The sequence below is a fragment of the Rhinopithecus roxellana genome, chromosome 1 (assembly GCF_007565055.1).
Source record: "Rhinopithecus roxellana isolate Shanxi Qingling chromosome 1, ASM756505v1, whole genome shotgun sequence".
Classification (NCBI taxonomy): domain Eukaryota; kingdom Metazoa; phylum Chordata; class Mammalia; order Primates; family Cercopithecidae; genus Rhinopithecus; species Rhinopithecus roxellana.
The window spans coordinates 186271097-186289772 of NC_044549.1; the positions used below are offsets into that span (position 1 = coordinate 186271097).

The 18676-nt window shown below is 42.0% G+C and overlaps 1 protein-coding gene across 2 annotated transcripts in view; it reads left to right on the forward strand.

The window, feature by feature from the left end:
* The first annotated feature begins 1839 nt into the window (after positions 1–1839).
* CLDN18 (claudin 18) overlaps positions 1840–18676 on the forward strand; it is a 35110-nt gene continuing 18273 nt past the window's right edge. The window contains exon 1 of one of the 2 annotated variants that reach the window (XM_010363293.1): positions 1840–2062. In XM_010363293.1, coding sequence (XP_010361595.1) covers positions 1843–2062 — 220 coding nt within the window. In that variant the 5' untranslated portion in view covers positions 1840–1842. Of the gene's footprint in view, positions 2063–13341; positions 13782–18676 lie in introns of those variants that run through there. The other variant, XM_010363292.1, reaches the window with a different exon arrangement.

Here is an 18676-nt window from a genome sequence, read left to right on the forward strand (position 1 = left end):
CGGACAATATCGTAGTCAAAGAAAGGGATACCTCTTTTTAACAATTATGAACTTTCTAAGATATTCCAAAATCTTAACTTTAGAAATGGAGAGACTAGAACACAGAGATGTTAGCCAACAACATATAATATAGCTCTGTGAGATGGTGAAAAAATTTGAGACTTGAGTCTAGGTTCAAAATAAGTAGGAATAATATTTGGACCAAAGAAAAACCTTTAAGCCTTTTTGTAACTAGAGACAATTTGTGTGAGTAAGCTGCAGTTTAATTTCTGATAAATGTGAAGAAACACAATGTGAGAGTGATCATCAATAGCTACAGCTTTCAATTATATTATCTGTCTGCCCTAGTAATATTTGCTAGTATTTTCTGAGTACAGTGCTCCACATGTAATGCTCAACATTTCACACTATTTTCACATTTAGTGTACAAAACAATCCAGAGAGATAAGCACTATTATTACTTCATTTTACATATGAAGATAATGTGGCTCAAAGAGGTTAAGTATTTAGCTGCTCCCCCTCCACAGCTACTAAGCAATGGAGTGGGGCTTGAACCCGAGCTGTGTAGTTTCAGAGCCCAAAGCCCTTCTTGCTTCTTACCTCTGCTGTCTTCCTTCCTGCATGGTTTCTCCATTGATTAAGGCAGTCAGTGCCACAGAAGCTGCAAACAGTTAACCACATTAACTAGTGAATTCCATCAAATAACTACTACAGCCGATTCTCATTAACCATGTGTACCATATTTTCAAACTTGCCTACTTGCTAAAACTTATTTTAACTCCAAAATCAATACTCGTGGCACTGCTGCAGTCATAACAACATGTTCAGAGGGTGAAAAGTTTGCATTGCCCAAATTGCATGTTCCCAGCTGAGGCCCAATAAGGTGAAACTCTGCCTTCTTTTCTCAGCTCTCATACTGTAAACAAGTGTCCTTTTTGAAGTGTGTTTACCACCACATTTTTCACATTTTTGTGCTTTTTGTTGATTTCACTGTTTAAAATGGCCCCCAAGCATAGTACAGAAGCACTGATTACTGTTTAGAAGCACAAGCAGGCTGTGTGCTGTGCCTCATGGAGAAAATATGTGTGTTAGATAAGCTTCATTCAGGCATGAATTTCACTGCTGTTGGCTGTGAGTTCAATGCTAATGAACCAACAATTTATATTAAATAAGCTGTTTTTAAACAGAAATACACATAAAGTAAGGTTATCTATTGATGATGAAAATGTGAGCAGAGGCTTGCGGGAGCCTGACCCTGTACTTCCCCTATGGGCAATGATTCAGTATTCACTAATTCGGTGTTCTTTGTGACTTTATAGAATGTAATTGCCATGATTAATGAGAATCAACTATACTTTATTATGCCTCATAATCGGCCTTACCTAAGATTTGTAACTAAGGTGGCAGCATGTATCTCAGTCCCCAGGGCCACATGGATGAAGCCCTTGTGTCTCCAAGTATCTTGTGGCTTAACTACTGGAAGCCCTGCCTGATCAATCTACAGTGCCTTCCAGGCAATCACCTCTGCACTTGCTTTACCCTCTACAGAGGGGAACCTGGTTAATCAGGAAAGAAACTCCCTCAAAAGGTAAACAGTGAGTAGAGTGTACATATGGCGGAAAACAAATGACTCTTGGTACCATGTTGTGGGAATTATCTCGCTTCAATAGATAAAGGAGTAGGGCAAGCCCAGGTGGCACTGGTGAGTAACTGCCTCCATTACATGGTCCATTCCTGACGTGTGCACTAGCCTCTCGGAGAAAACCCCATCCATACACTCGGCAGTCTCAGAACTGCGCTGTCCACTTGTCGTGTGGCTCTGTGTCGACACTGTGCGCCACCATGGCCGTGACTATCTGTCAGGGCTTGGGGTTCGTGGTTTCACTGATTGGGATTGCAGGCATCATTGCTGCCACCTGCATGGACCAGTGGAGCACTCAAGACTTGTACAACAACCCCGTGACAGCTGTATTCAACTACCAGGGGCTGTGGCGCTCCTGTGTCCGAGATAGCTCTGGCTTCACCGAGTGCCGGGGCTACTTCACCCTGCTGGGGCTGCCAGGTAAGAGCCAGGTGTCTGGCTGGCTGGAGGGAGAGATTGGAGGTGGAGAGGAAACTGCAGTCTCTGCCTGGGCACCATGACAGAGACTGCTGGGGGGGAGGAACTGTGATTCATGTTTGACAGGGGCAACAGCCACCAGCACCAGGGTGGAATTGGAGGACAGGAACCTTAGGGAGAGGAAGTTTCTGGAGCTGTCTGAGCTCCTGTTTCCCTAACTGGATGGTGCCCAATTCTCCCAAAGGAACTTATTTTTTCAATGACTCCTATGTGAGCAATGGCATAGTCTCAATACCCATAGGAACAGGACTCAGGAGGCCCAGACTTCGGGTGCTTTGTTCCTTCAGCCCCAGGATTCCCCCTCACTGAGTTGGGGACTGCCTATCTCCTGAACAGAGTTCCATCTTCAGGCCTCCTTGTGCCTGACCTCAGCTTCCAGGGACGCCTAAGTAAGCAGCAGCAATAGAAATGGGGCAGAGGAAGAAGGCAGAGAAAAAGAACTAGGTGCCTGTGTTTCCCTGGGACGTCAGATGGGCCCCTGCTCTGGGGCTCCAGGTTCCTGACCTCCAGAAAATACTGGCGACAAAGAACCAGACGCAGGGCGCTCTTTGCACAGGGGCTTCTGCTGTGGCAAATGGGCTCTGCCATGCAGGGAAAGGTGTTGCAGGCTGTAGTGCCCCCTTCCAGGGATTGGCATATTCACTACACCAGGATTGTGTTTACTCGCTTAGTAGATTGGTCATTTTAACTAAGAGAAAAATTCAAGTCACAAGAGTAGAGAATGTTAAAAATGTCTTTCACTCAGAGAGTAAGACAATGAATAAACTTGTTTTTAATTTTGCTTGTTTGTTTCTTTCACAAATACATATTGAAGTCTTGAGAGGGGCATTCACCTAAGGTTGGCAATGTAAACAGGATCAGAAATAGAAAAGATGGGGCTTTCTCCTCCAGGAATTTGTCATTTGACTCCGGGGTCAAGACTTAGACATACAAAAAAGGTAACAAGAGAAGACTTGAATCATAGGGTGATTTATTCTTTTATACATTCAACACTTATTAATGGAGAGCTTCCTATAACCTCAGGAATCTATGGGCCTGCCATTCCCAAAAATATAAAAGAGTGCACCAGGCTGGGTATGACAATATGCCAAGTGAGGGGGACAGAGGGCCAGTGCGGCAGGAGAGGAGGGTGAAACTGCAAGACTCCGTCAAGGTGGAAAAACCACAAGTGTCTTGTGAAAAGGAGTTAAGATTTGGAGATAGCAGCAATACAGAAAGGAAAAACAGCATAGGCAAAGTCATGAGGGTGCCACCACCCAAGTCTTACTCAGGGGCAATGAAAGAATGACCTTGGCTGGGGAAGAAAGTTTTTGTGGGGACGATTATGGAGAGCAATGGATGCCAGGCTGAGGTGTTTGGAAGTCATTGAGAGATTGGTTGGTTGGTTGGTTGGTTGATTGGTTTGGGATTGTGATATTTCAAGGATATTAATCTGGCAAGAAGATGCAAAAGAGATTGAATCAGTAGGACAGTTGAAGGCAAAGGCAGTAGAACCAAAGTGGGAAGGAGGGACTGGGTATAAACAGCAGAACGTGAGCCAGATGGGTGGGTAACTGGCAGCTGGTCAGTGGGGTCTCCCTCCACTAGGGAGCAGAAGGAAGGTGAACCACTTCCACATTCCTATGTCCTGCTGACCCCTCCTTAGCTCTTGGTCTAACCACTTGCCACTGAGATTCTCCCTCACTGCAGATACAAAGTGCCCAAAACCTGCCCAGTGGCTAGGACTTGGGTCCATGCAGTTACAGGCCATAGTGGGGAGAATCAGCCTATGGCTGACCTCATGCCACACACAGCACCCACAGTGACATCTGAGGGCTTCATTCTGCTTCACAAAGGAGAAATAACAATGACAAATCATGCGCTAGCACTTGAGTAGGCAACTGCCTTACAATATTTTGTATTATCTCTACAGCCACCTTGTTAGTTTGGTACTACAATTATAACTTTTTAAGACAAGAAAACTGATTCTGAGTAACTTGCCCAAGGACACTTACAGATGTAGCCAGAGCTAAAACCCTGTCCTCTCTGCACCTAAGCCCTGGCTTGCAGCCCTAATAGCGAGCCCTAAGACACAAAGCAGAAATCTCTCCTCACCCAAGGTAGAAATTCCCAGTGCAGAAGCACCTTCCTGTTCTCATCTCTTGCCTAAGTCTGATGTTGCAGGCCCATACAGAATTCTCCTTGAATGGGGTCCTGGACTAACAACAGCTGTCAACATCCCCCCATTATATATGTGTGTGTGTGTGTGTGTGTGTGTGTGTGTGTGTGTGTGTGTATATATCTTTTTTTTTTTTTTTAGTAGAGACGGGGTTTCACCGTGTTAGCCATGATGGTCTCCATCTCCTGACCTCATGATCCACCCGCCTTGGCCTCCCAAAGTGCTGGGATTACAGGCGTGAGTCACCACGCCCGGCAACATCCTCCCATTCCTATGCTGGAGAAATAGAGAGATGGAGGCTCAGAGGAGCAAGGTGACTTGCCCAGGCTCAAAGATCTAAAAATGAACCAGACTGAATCTACCTGTTATGCCTTCTCTTAAAACGTGTGTGTGTGTATGTGTGTGTGTGTGTGTGTGTGTGTAAAATAAAACTATTTGACTATTTAATAGATAGTTTATAGAAGTATTTTTCAAAGAGAATATTATAGATTATAGAGTCCCTTTTAAAAGAAAAAATTCTTGCATACCATCAAGGTTGATCTAAAGTATACTTATTTTAATGTTATTTTAATATATACAAGTATAACAATAGACTTAAATTCCTTATGCGTATGTCTTATACAAGTACAAAAACCACACTTGCAAATGTAAGATACATAATACTAAAAAAAACTAATAAGCCAATATGTAAAATGCAACCGAGTGTGAGAGATAGTGCTCATTCTCATTTGGGGTGAAACAGGACAAAGATACAGCCTCAAACAAGTGGATTTTTTTTAATTTCACCTGTTTTAGTGTTCAACCTTGATATTAACAACATAGATTCTCTATTCACATAGAAGTGTTTTACAAAATAATATTAACTTTAAGGTAATCATGCCTCACACTTAGCCACCACCCTCTCAGCAAAGCATTCTCTCATGTCTGGGGTAATGAGGTGTCTATGACTTGATAGTTCTCTGCAGTAGTGTTGCTTGTTTAAGCAAAGGTTGTATTGTGGTGCTCCTGAAATCCAGCTCTAATGGTTATCTTAACCCACTTATTTCTAGAATTAGACAAAAAAAAGTTGTTTGCTGTGTATTTACTACCAGTAATTGTTGCAATCAGGTCTGACCAAAGACAGGCCTGTGAAATGCTTGCAGGTGATGCTAATGTACTGACCGCCAGCGTGCGGGCATTTAAGTTTGGAGTTCCCCCAATTCTGTTTTCTGTTTAAGCTACATGACTCCGTTCATTAACAATCGAGGATGTCATTTGGCTGTCCTCTGGTGCAAATATGATCATAAACACCAACATAAACATAATCCATAAGTAGTCAGCCAAAGGATCTGGAACATTCTTGTTTTAATTTGTTTCTCATTTACATTGAAATGAAAGTATGGAATTTTAAAATTTTCATTGAGAAGCTAACATACCCTGAGGATGGAAACACAGACCCTCAGACTCAGAGGGAAGAAGACAGATACAACCAAATCCTCCAGAGAAACCCTAGGCATGGAACTAACTGGTAGTCACCTTCCCGGGCAAAGTCGTTTCACTAGGCCCGTAACCAGTAGTCAACCTTTTCTGCACTGACTGGGTTTAGACAAGGTCCCTTCTTGGAGGGATCAAGGAACAAAAAGCAAAGGCCTTTGGTCCCTTCACACACATGGAAATAATAAGGAAATAAAACAACAATATAGAAATTGTGGCATTAGAAGAAATATTTATTCATTCAACATTTATTGAATACCTACACTGTCCCAGGCAGTCTGCACATGGGGAATATAGGTGTCAAAGGACTCATGAATCTAGGAAGACAGACATACAGTAAACAGATCATTGCAACATAGAGTTTCTCAACCTCAGCACTATTGACATTGTGGGCCACATAATTCTTTTCTGTAGGAGCCTCTCCTGCATACTGTAGAACATTTAAAGGCATCTCTGGCCTCCACCTACCAGATAAGAGTAGCATCAATACCCATCCACACCAGTTATGGCAACCAAAAATGGCTCCTTACATTGCCAAATGTCCTCTAATGGGTAAATCATCCCTGGTTAAGAACCACAGCAATAAATTGTAGTAAGTGCCATGTCTGGTACAGGGTGCAGACCATGAAGAAAGGGAAGGCGAATGACAGCTGCACTGAGTCAGTAACAACAGATATGAATTACCCAAGAAGATAAAGAGGCAAAGGGTTTTCCAGAAAGAGAGACCATCATCTTGGAAAATCACAGTGGCATGAGAGAGTGTACTATGTTAAGAAAATTAAAAGAACTTAGTTCTGCTTATGTGTGATATGGGCTGGGGAAGGTGGAGTGCACAGTACAGTGATATACGTTAAACACTTAAGAATAGTATGTTTAAATATTTGGCAAAATCAAAGTGAAAAAAGTTTTACTAAGAAATTTTTTAAAGACTTAGTAGAAATATATAATATAAGTTTCTAGATGGGAATGTTATTAAAATGTAAATTTGTCTCTAATTAACATGTAATAATAATAATACAATTTATTAAGACCTTGCTATGTGCCAGGCATTGTTTTAAGAAATTAACATATGCCTGTTGTGATTTAGCTGGAGAGAGAGAATAATAAAAATGTCTTTAAAGAAATTATTATATGCCTGTATTAATATACATAACTTAAATAATTTTAAAAATTTAGGCCAGGCATGGTGGCTCACACCTATAATCCCAGCACTTTGGGAGGCCAAGGCGGTGGGGGATCATTTGAGGTTAGGAGTTCAAGACGAGCCTCACCAACATGGTGAAATCTTGTCTCTACTAAAAATACAAAAAAATTAGCCAGGCGTGGTGGTGCACACCTGAAGTCCCAGCTACTCAGGAGGCTGAAGCAAGAGAATCGCTTGAACCTAGGAGGTGGAGGTTGCAGTGGGCCAAGATTGCACCACTGTACTCAAGCCTGGGCAACAGAGTGAGACTCCGTCTCAAAAAAAAAAAAAAAAATTTAGATAAACTACCTATACATACTTTAATCTTTGCAACTACCCTATGAAGTAAGTAGTAGTATTATCTCCATTTTATAGGTGAGGAAACAAGCACAAAGAGGTTAAAATATTTGCCTAATGGCACTGTGGTAGTAAATGGCAGGATGAAGATTCAGATCATACAGGCGTTCTTCAGAGCCTGAGCTCTTCTCCTTTACAAGAATTCTTATCAAAATACCTGTAAGAGTTTCCCCATGGGAACTTGACAAAGTGTCTAGGTATAAGAAGAAGCAGACAAAAAGACAAAAGTTGTTTGTTTTTTTTTTTTTTTTTTTAAGAATAATAAAGTGATGGGCTAACGCTGCCAGATAGTCAACCAAATTTTAAAGCTTTGAAAGTTAAAAGTATGCTTTGGCATAAGGATGGACAAACAGATTAATGGAACAAAATCTAAAATCAGACAGACATACATGTGAGTTGAATATAAGGTAGAGAAGGTTTTACAAAGCAATGAAGAAAAAGGAAGTTTATTTAGTTAATGCTGCAGAAGTTATTGACTAGCTTTTTTGGAAGGAAAAAGTAATTACAGTATGACTAACAAATATACCAAAGTAAATCCTAGATTAATTAAATATTTTAAAATATAAGATAATTTTAAACATTTTAAAATTACAAAATAGTTCTAGAATAACTATCTCCTAGATGGAAACTATTCTCTCAGCATAGAAATAGTGAAGGAAAACACAAAGAAAAAGTAAATTGATTTGACTACATCATTCAACAAATATTTATTGAGAATACTTTATGTACCAGGCACCAGGAAACACATCAAATAAAATACATTATATGTTTTTTCCTAAATCATGAATGGAATTTAAAAGCAAATAATCAATGGGAAAAGATGTTTTTAGTAATTACAGCAATGTGTTAAAATCCTTAACAAATACGTAGCTCAGATAAACTGACAGAAAAAGTGCTAAAATTCTAGTAAATCAATGAGGAAGGAATACAAACTGATAATTCAAGAAAAGAACAAAAATCAAATGCTTCATACAAACTTGTTGGGTTTTTGTTTTTCTTCTTTTCTATTTTTGATGATGAACTTTTTTTTTATTATTATACTTTCAGTTCTGGGATACATGTGCAGATGTGCAGGTTTTTTACATTGGTATATATGTGCCATGGTGGTTTGCTGCACCCGTTAACCCACCATCTACATGAGGTATTTCTCCTAATGCTATCCCTCCCCTTGCCACCCAACCCCCAACAGGCCCTGGTGTGTGATGTTCCCCTCCCTGTGCCCATATGTTCACATTGTTCAGCTCCCACTTATGAGTGAGAACATGCAGAGTTTGGTTTTCTATTCCTGTGTTAGTTTGCTGAGAATGGTTGTTTCTAGCTTCATCTATGTCCCTGCAAAGGACATGAACTCATATTCGTTTTTTTTTTTAAAGACTCAAACTCAGTAATTAAAGAGACGCAAGTTAAAACAAGTAATCATATACATATATAACTTGCCAAATTCACAATGTAGACTAGGATGTAAAGAGACAAGACTTTCAAACATTGCTGTTAGGATAAAATTCATAGAAAGCAATATGGTTGTGTATAAAAAAAGATTTTTTAAAACTTCACAGTTTTTGACAACTTAATTTCACTCGTAGGAATTTATCCTAAAAGGGTCATCAGAAATGCTGACAAAGAGTTATCTGTAAGATCTTCATCATAACACTGCCTTTTATTCAAAAAAATGGGGGAAGGTACAATCTAACTATACAAAAATAGGTGAATAATAGCACTTCTATATAATGAAATACTAACACACTCATATTAAATGATGTTTACAAGAGCTTTGGTGAAACTAATACAATTAAGTGAAAAGAGCAAAACATCAAACTATATTATCCTTTAATTATGTAAAAAATACATACAGAGAATTGATAAGAAGGAAGTATGCCAAATATTTTGTCTAGGGTTTAAAATTGTGAGCAATTTGTTCAAATTCTCTCCAAATTTTCTATTTTGAACACCAAAAGGTGAAATTAAAACTTAGGGATATATAATGTAGTAATATTTTTGAAGAAAAAAATTAATAGTTGTGTCAATTATTTTTCTCAATAGTATATTCATTTTACTTCTTCCTAATTCCTAGCTGTAATATTTTCTATTGTTACCTATGCCACCATTTTTTGCCTAATTACCATAGACAGTGTTATAAAAAGTGGTGGGAATGTTTTCTCCAATGTCAGTAAAATAATATAAGCTCCTGGAAGCTTACAACCTGAAATGACGCTACCAGGGCCGTATTTAAACGTGAATGTAGGGATGATTTCCCCTAAGAAGTCAGCAAAAAATTTAGCTCCATTTTAAAGGTGATTAAACAAAGTTGTACCAACCCCATTATTGTTAAACAGAATCAGACCCGGGCTTATCTGGTAGAGATACATCGATATGTTTCAGTAAAGCCTATTGCCATAAATGAGAAAGTCATATTTTCCTCTGCAGACCCCCATTCATTTTTTGGCTGATTCAGCTAAAATAGTAGTCTGCTCAGAGCCCAGAAAACTTACCAGGAAGTAAAAAATCCTATCTTCCAGGTGTTTTAAAACACGTCAATATTCATTTCACACAGAAGAAGAAGTCTGTAGATTTACAATTTTCCTCCTCTCGTTCAGTCTTCTGCCTAGGAAGAGATAGTCTTAGTTTATCCTTTAAAATTAACTTTTTCTATTTTCAAAAAAGTGACACTGTCTCCATTTCAGCCAAGAAAGAAAATTTAATTCATTATTATCTGAGTAACATTTTTCCCTATTTTGAAACTCCGCAGGAAAACATTTGCATAGGGAAACTGGAGGAGGAACTGCCACAGATGAAAAATAGATAACTTTAATCAACTATTGTTTTTATTTTTCCATCTTCAATCTATGTTTTTGGTGGTATTCTAACACATGTACATGTATTGTTGGGATAGGGTTAGACAAATGTCATAAATTGAACATCTGAAAATCAAACCGATAGAGCTTTTTAAGAATAAAAAGAGGCCGGGCACAGTGGCTCATGCCTGTAATCCCAGCACTTTGGGAGGCCGAGGCGGGCGGATCACGAAGTCAGGAGATCGAGACCACAGTGAAACCCCATCTCTACTAAAAATACAAAAAATTAGCCAGGTGCGGTAGCAGGCGCCTGTAGTCCCAGCTGAGGCAGGAGGCTGAGGCAGGAGAATGGCGTGAACCCGGGAGGCAGAACTTGCAGTGAGCTGAGATCACGCCACTGCCCTCCAGCCTGGGTGACAGAAAAAAAAAAAAAAGAATTAAAAAGATACCATTTGACCTAGCAATCCCATTACTGGGTATATACCCAAAGGAATATAAACCATTCTACTATAAGAACACATGCACATGTATGTTTATTGCAGCACTATTCATAATAGCAAAGATGTGGAACCAACCCAAATGCCCATCAATGATAGACTGGATAAAGAAAATGTGGCACATATACACCATGGAATACTATGCAGCCATAAAAAGGAATGGGATCATGTCCTTTGCAGGAACATGGATGAAGCTGGAAGCCATCATCCTTGGCAAACTAACACAGGAACCAAAAACCAAACACCACATGTTCTCACTCATAAGTGGGAGCTGAACAATGAGAACACATGGACACAGGGAGGGGAAAAACATACACTGGGGCCTCTTAGGGGTTGGGGGATGAGGGGAGAGAACCTAGATGATGGGTCAATAGGTGCAGCAAACCACCATGGCACATGTATACCTATGTAACAAACCTGCACATGTATCCTGGAACTTAAAGTAAAATAAATTTTTTTTAATGAAATAAATTTTTAAAATGAGGATAAAAAGCCTGCCTGTTGGTTGAAATAAAAGTAAGATAGACTCTGTCCATGGAAACAGTGGTAGAATCATTCCTGAATTATTCCAACAACAGTTTTCAACCTAATTGGTCAATCTATGCCCACCAGCAGAAACCAGTGTCACTTATGGCTGTCCCCTTCCCTCCTTTTAGAACTGGCCTTGTAACTCAACTCAAGGGATACACAGCCATCAACACTTCTTCACTGTAAATCATGTAACTGTTGCTTACCCTCTTCTTTTAGGCTTTCTGGCTCATGCTTCACTCTCTAGAAACACTGATCACAGAACCTAAAGTAAGGTGTGCAGTGAAGGGGAGTGTTGCCTCCGTTCAAATTATGGGTAGTTCTTCCCTGTTTGCTTTCTGTGTTTGCTGGGAATAATGCTGTGGGAGCGGTGGCTGGGTGCACCCAAGATAACAAAATGTCCAGGCACAGAGGCTTGTTTCCTGGAGAACCAGGAAGGTTCTCCAGATTGGAGTGTGTGTGTGTGTGTGTGTGTGTGTGTGTGTGTGTGTGTTTCAGGGCCTTGAGGTCCAGATTTTGGAGAGTCTCATTAAAATGTCCCTGGAGGGCCAGGTGCGGTGGCTCACGCCTGCAATCCCGGCACTTCGGGAGGCCGAGGCAGGCAGATCATTTGAAGTCAGGAGTTCGAGACCAGCCTGACCAACATGGTGAAACTCTGTCTCTACTAAAATACAAAAATTAGCTGGGTGTGGTGGCAGGTGCCTGTAATCTCAGCTAGTCAAGAAGCTGAGGCAGGAGAATTGCTTGAATCCAGGAGGTGGAGGTTGCACTGAGCCAAGATCACGCCACTGCACTCCAGCGTGGGTGGCAGAGTGAGACACCCTCTCAAAAAAAATGAATAAATAAAATTAAAAAGAATCTCTGGAGGCTGGGCACAGTGGGTCACGCCTGTAGTCCCAGCACTTTGGGAAGCCAAGATAAACAGATCACTTGAGCTCAGGAATTTGAGCCCAGCATGGGCAACACGATGAAACCCTGTCTCTACTAAAAATACAATAATTAGCTGGGTGTGGTGGTATGCACGTGTAGTTCCAGATACTCTGGAGGCTGAGGCATGAGAATTGCTTGAACCCGGGAGGCAGAAGTTGCAGTGACTCTGATGACACCACTGCACTCCAGTCTGGGCAACAGAGCAAGACTCCATCTCAAAAAAAAAAAAAAAAAAAAAAAAAGGCTCTGGATTCAGAGGCCAGACATACCTGACTCCCACATCCATCAACCAATTCTATAGCAAAATTTAGTTGTATAGACAAAACACAACACCTGATGTCTTCAGCCAAGTCTCTCTACTGTGATTATACAATTCCTAATATTTTGACCAATTTTGGTGAAAACTTTTCTGCAAAATGTAGAAGATAGTGTATGAGATCTGAAAAGGCTCTGGAGTGTTCTAGTTTAGATCTCACATGTTGTGGATGAAGAACCTGTGACCTACAAGGGCTTAGGAGTTTGCCCCCAACATGCCCAGCACATGGCAAGTTAGGGGCAGCGTCAGGAGCAGATCCTAAGCCTCTTGGTGACCAGGCGAAGGACTTCAGTCCAGCTAGCCCTGGTCCCTCCTCTGGCCTTTGTGGGACCTTCTGTGCCAGCCACAGAGTCCTCATGTGGTTGTTGTGGCACCAGTGAAAGCATGAGATGGAAATCAATGGGATCCCTGGCTTCCTCTCATCCCAGTTCCAATGCTTGTGGACCAAGAGCATAGCTCTAGGATTTGGTTTCGTGTTGTCAAAAGTGGGGACAACTTTGCCTGCCCCTGCGGCTCCATATGGAAATAGAGAAAGAGCGCTGGACTGGAAGCTGAGGTGGGAGCCCCACCCATGCCCGTTTTTAGAGTATCTGTGGTTCCAGGCACTGGGACAAGTCCCTTAACTTATCTGTACTTTTCTTGACTCACAACCAAAAAAATGGGGATAATAGTACCTACCCTACCCATTTCTGTAAGATCAAAATGGAAAGATGTAAGTGAAAAGTCGTTTATGAGTTGTGAAGAGAAAATGTGAAAAATCTGGTTTAAGACAGGGCACAGTGGGTGCTTCCCAGGGCCATCTTAAGCAAGGTCAGCCAAAGTGGTCTGCAGTCACGTTCCCAGTGGTGGGGATACGTCAGCCTCTTCTCCAGAAGACGGCACTCTCGGAGGAACCAGAGCTGGAGGCAGGCCGGTCCGGCCTGGAGCAGGGAGTCCTTCTGCGCCCTGACACGGCTCTGCGCCGAACCCACCCGGCATGCGGAGCGAGGACAAGTGCCTCTTGGGCCCGCTTCTCTAACAAATGTAAAAATAATGCCCTTGAACCAGGAGTGAAACTGAGCTATCTAAGGAAAACACTGTGAGCAAATACTGAGAGCCTAGGGAAACCATCTGATTAGAAGAGCTCCCCTCAGGAGCGCGTTAGCGGCACGCCTTCGGCAGCAGGAGGGCGGCAGCTTCTCGCAGCGGCAGGGCGGGCGGCCGGGATCATGTCCACCACCACATGCCAAGTGGTGGCGTTCCTCCTGTCCATCCTGGGGCTGGCGGGCTGCATCGCGGCCACCGGGATGGACATGTGGAGCACGCAGGACCTGTACGACAACCCCGTCACCTCCGTGTTCCAGTACGAAGGGCTCTGGAGGAGCTGCGTGAGGCAGAGCTCGGGGTTCACCGAGTGCAGGCCCTATTTCACCATCCTGGGCCTTCCAGGTAGGCACCGCACACCCCGGGGCAGGGCCAGGTGAGCCAGGTGAGCTCAGGGAAGGGGGCGTTTGTGCTGAGCCCCACTCCCGCCTCTAGGTGAGGACCCTGGCAGCTCTGGCTCAGAATAAAAGGTGTGAATAAAAGGAGAAGCTGGCTCGCGTCAAATAGGGCAACAGTCATACAGGAGAAAATCGGAGGATTAATACTGAAGGTGACGGAATCGCTAGTAAGGAGGCAGGCCTCAAGAGGAATGGGTCTACTGTAAGGGTATGTTCATGATACCTGGAGTAAACTCGTGTTTCTCAAGGAGAAAATAAATTGTGTGCGTGACATGCATGTGGCTTGCTCCTGCCTGCACATACATGGCAGCAGGAAAGCAGGATGCTGAGTATTTTGTTATATCTGGAAAAGTTTATTGAGAGCTAATTTCATTTTCTTTCCATTTCAATTAAATTTTTCAAAGTTGGAGTCTCTGTGGGTACCAAAAAGAATGTTGCCATTAAATTATAAATATTCTTTCTCTGCATTTGTATTCAGAATATCTGGTATACTGTCCTAAAAATCAATGTATATCAAAATATAATTATAGAATTATAATTATATTATGCCAAAATATAAATATAATTACAAATATGACATCCTTTCACCCCTAAAGATGAAATAAATTAAACCCCTGCTTTTAATACAGATAATTACTTCAAATATGCATCATAGCAACTTTGCATTCTGAATAATATGGGAGCTCTATTTGTATTTTTTAAATGCAAACAAGAAAATAATAGATCAAGCTAATTAGTGGCTCTAAGGGGTGGCCAAGATGTGAGTGTGATGGAGAAAGGAGAACAATGTTAAGTTTTGCCTCTCTGAAACAAATACCTTTTATAAACAAGTGGATGGAAATAAATTTGCAAGAAATTGTGAAGAGGCTGCAGAGCCCTTGAAACTGAATTGAATTGTGAAAAGCAATTCAACTAATCCAAGTTCATTTTCAGAAAGAAATAGAAGATGGGTGTCAGAGTAGAAGAACTGGATTGTTTATTCCGTTTTTTGGAAGCCACTCATTGCAGGACCAATAGGATCACTGACTCTGTGGAAAGACCTGCTTAGGGAAGCAAGGGAGGTAGAACCTGGCCAGAAAAAAGAGAACCAGACTGAGGAAGGATTATGCTGTAGTGGGAGGGGAGAGGTGAGACTCAGGAAATGCGACACGGAGTGTTGAGTTGCTAATTATGTCTAATTTTAACTATCATATAAAGAAAAAGATTGTCCTCATATTCAAAATTAAGGCATGATATCTTATGACTTCATGTTCAATAACCTCTCCCCAGGGCCCTACTACATATTATCAATCTCTTGCTCACTCTGTATCACAGTCTCCATACATGGGGCTCCTGAATATTCCCACTCTCCTAAATGGGCAAACCCCATTGCCTCCACTGTGACTTGTCACTCCTATTCTATCAACAGATCCTATCTCCATGACACCCTCTTAGAATAGCTCTACAAGATATAAATGATGAATTGATGGGTGCTGACGAGTTGATGGGTGCAGCACACCAACATGGCATAAGTATACATATGTAACAAACCTGCACGTTATGCACATGTACCCTAGAACTTAAAGTATAATAAAAAAAAAAAAAAAAAAGAATAGCTCCACCTCTCCCCCTTGACAGAACAAGATTCTCCTCCCTGCTTTCCTGCTAAGGTCAAACTCTCCTGCTAAGGTCAACCTCCCCAGCAGGGCTCTGAAGGCCTCATGCCACCTGTCTGGGATCATGCCCTGTTGGTCATCCCCTCTCCTCCTTGCCTCTTTCATCTCTTCTCCTCACTTATGTATATGGCCTCCTTTCCGGGGAAATCTGTTGATCCTGATCATTGTCAAGTTCTGTCTCTCTCCTGGGTCACTGACAAACCAAATTAAAAGACTAAATTTTTCCACTACCTCTCACCCTTAACCTTTCTCAGTCTGGTTTCTATCCTTCATCTCTTTAGAATGTTTGCTTTTTTGACCATAGCAGAGGATGAAGAGGAGTCTTTCTTTCAGTCACTAACTCCTAGTTCTCAGTTCTCATCCTCTTAGACATTTCAAAACCCAACCAACTTCCGTGGTTCCCCATTCCCAGCTTAATTAGGTACACACATAACAGCCTAACACCAAACCTTCCTAACCCCTCACCTAACTTCGCTGGCGGTCTCTTACTCCCCCATCCTGTTTCTTCTGTCCTTTCAGTATACCCTGGACTTGGTCCTGGACACCCATTGCTCATGCTCCCCTGAAATCCCCCCTCCACCACCCCAACTGTCCTCTCACAAATCTTCCCCTACACCTCCTCAAGCCCCCAAATTGAATAAAGATTCCACAAGTCTCTGTACCAAACCCAGAGCATTCTCATAGCGTTGAGCATATTCACTCCTCGTGACACTGCTCTCAAATCTGAGAAGCATTTATTGCATACCTACAAAGAGTACACAACACAAAACTGGCCTTGTCGGCACTGTAAATTCCAGCGGAGGGGACAGGCATGTGCGTGAATGTCAAAGCAAAGGCAACACATGACATGGGGCTTTGACACAGATGTTTGGAGCACCGGAAAGAAAGTGATTATTCAGTAGGAAGAGTCAAGAGGGGGGAAAATCAGGACAGTTTCAGTAAGGGAGTTTTGTTTGAGTTGGAACTTTAGCTTATTAACTTGGTTATTTTTACATTTGTCTCATTCAGCTTCTATGTGGCGGTTCCCTTCAGCTAGATAAGAATTATTTCCCCAGATCCCAGAAAAGGGCCTGGTAGACTGAGTATTCAGCAAAGGATTGATAAACTAAGTTGAATTAAATAGTACAAATAGTTCATTTTAAGTGTTTATGCAAGCCATTGAACTAAAAACAGGTTAAGGTCTTCCCCAAAAAAGACAGTAAATCATTTTTGTACTACAAACTTTTTGTTATTATGGCTCCACATATACAAAAGGACCTGGTCCTCCTCCTGCCTGGAACAGATTCATTTGTTCATCCAATCATGCATTTAACAAATATCTCTTGCATGCCTACTGTGTTGCAGAGGCTAGAGTTCAGACTCTATTAGTCAGAGTAGTTAAGGTCTGCTGCTGCAACAAACAAACCTAAACATCTCAATGGCTTAACACAACAAAAGTTTACTTTCTGCCCACATAAAGTCCACTGTAGGAAGAGCAGCCTCCTTGCAGCTACATTATTCAAAGTTGCTGGGGCAAGAGAAGAAAGGCTTGAAGGCGGCACAACAGTTCTTAACTGCTTCAGTCTGAAAGTAACACATGTCACTCACAGTGCATTGGCCAGAACTAGCCATATGGCCCCAGGAGCTGGGAGATGTAGGAGCACATAGCTATTTGGTGAGCACCTACTGTCTTTACCACAGGGAGCATTTGAATAGTAACTGCCTGGGCTGCAACACATCAACCACACTTATTTCAGTTCTGCCAGACAGATAATTCCCTGAACATCAAATAGTCAAAACCAATGAGATTGCAGAAGAAGATATACCATTAATTTATATTCAAACAAATATGATTGAATTAGATGTGTAAACTATCATCTGATATAAGATAATTTATAGTGTGTAATTCAGAGCTAGACATTTTGGTAGGGATAGCCTGGAATCAGGAAAGAGGAGGGGTTTGAGGTAAATTTCTACAATGTAAAAATTCCCTAGCATTTAATAACAGAGGAATGTAAATATGGCCATGGCGGGGAGCGTAAAAGCACATTTTTTTCAAAAAGCAAGGAGGAAGAAAGGAACAGTGGATGAGGGAGAGAGGAAGGGAAGGTGAGAAAGAAGAAAGTAGAGAGGGAGAGAGGAAGAGAGGTGGGAAAATTGGTGATGCTAGGTACTTTTATTCCATGTCAGGCCAGACAAAGACCTCTTAGAGAGGGAACCCAGTTGCCACTCATGGAAATCTGAGATGTTTGAGACCCACAAAAGGAGAGGTCCTTGGCTCTCTGGGAAGGATTTTAGGGAAGCTGGAAGAAATGACTTCCTCAAATCCTATCTGGAGGACAGCAAATGTGAATGTCAGGGCCAGTAGCAATGCATTGTGGGTTCTTGGAAACTGTTGGTCACAAGATCATCTGTTGGTAAGCTCTGTCGGTGGTAAGATTGTGGCCAGAGGACTCTGATATGCCTGTCTTTCATCTCCCACAAAACGCAGCATGGCCCACAACAAGCATAGGGGGTTGGGGAAGTAGGAAGTGGGTGCTGCTTTGTGTCCTGTCTCCTAGTTGTGCTGTGAAAAGTCAAGCTGTGCTGAACCACCATGGGAACTGGGGGACAGTTCCCAGCAGCCACCACAGAAGTGTACCCCAGTTCTGCCTATCTGAGTTGAGGGAAGAGGATTTCACCAAAAGCCAGAAAAGAACACTTCTTGGGATTGAGTTTGCAGAAAAGGAGGTACTTTAAATCACTGAAAATCTGTGGCCTTCAAGAAGAGTGTCGCCTTAAAAGCAGACAGTCCCCATGCAGCAGGAGTGGCTACGCTACAAATTGGCACCCCAAAATACAAATATCTATTTGATGACTTACATAAGGAATGGGCAGGAGCTGGGAGTGGTGGCTTACACCTGTAATCCCAGCACTTTGGGAGGCCAAGGTGGGAGGATTGCTTGAGGCCAGGAGTTCAAGACCAGCCTGGGCAACAAAATGAGATCCCATCTCTACAGTAAGCTTAAAATTTTTAAAAACTAGCTGGAAACAGTGGTATATGCCCGTAATCCCAGCTATTCAGGAGACTGTGGCAGGAAAATCACTGGAGCTGGAGTTAGAAGTTGCAGTTAACTGTGATCATGCCACTGTACTCCATCTTGGGCAACAAAGTGAAACTTCATCCATCTCTAAAAATAAAATATTTGAAGAGTGTAAGAATGGGCAG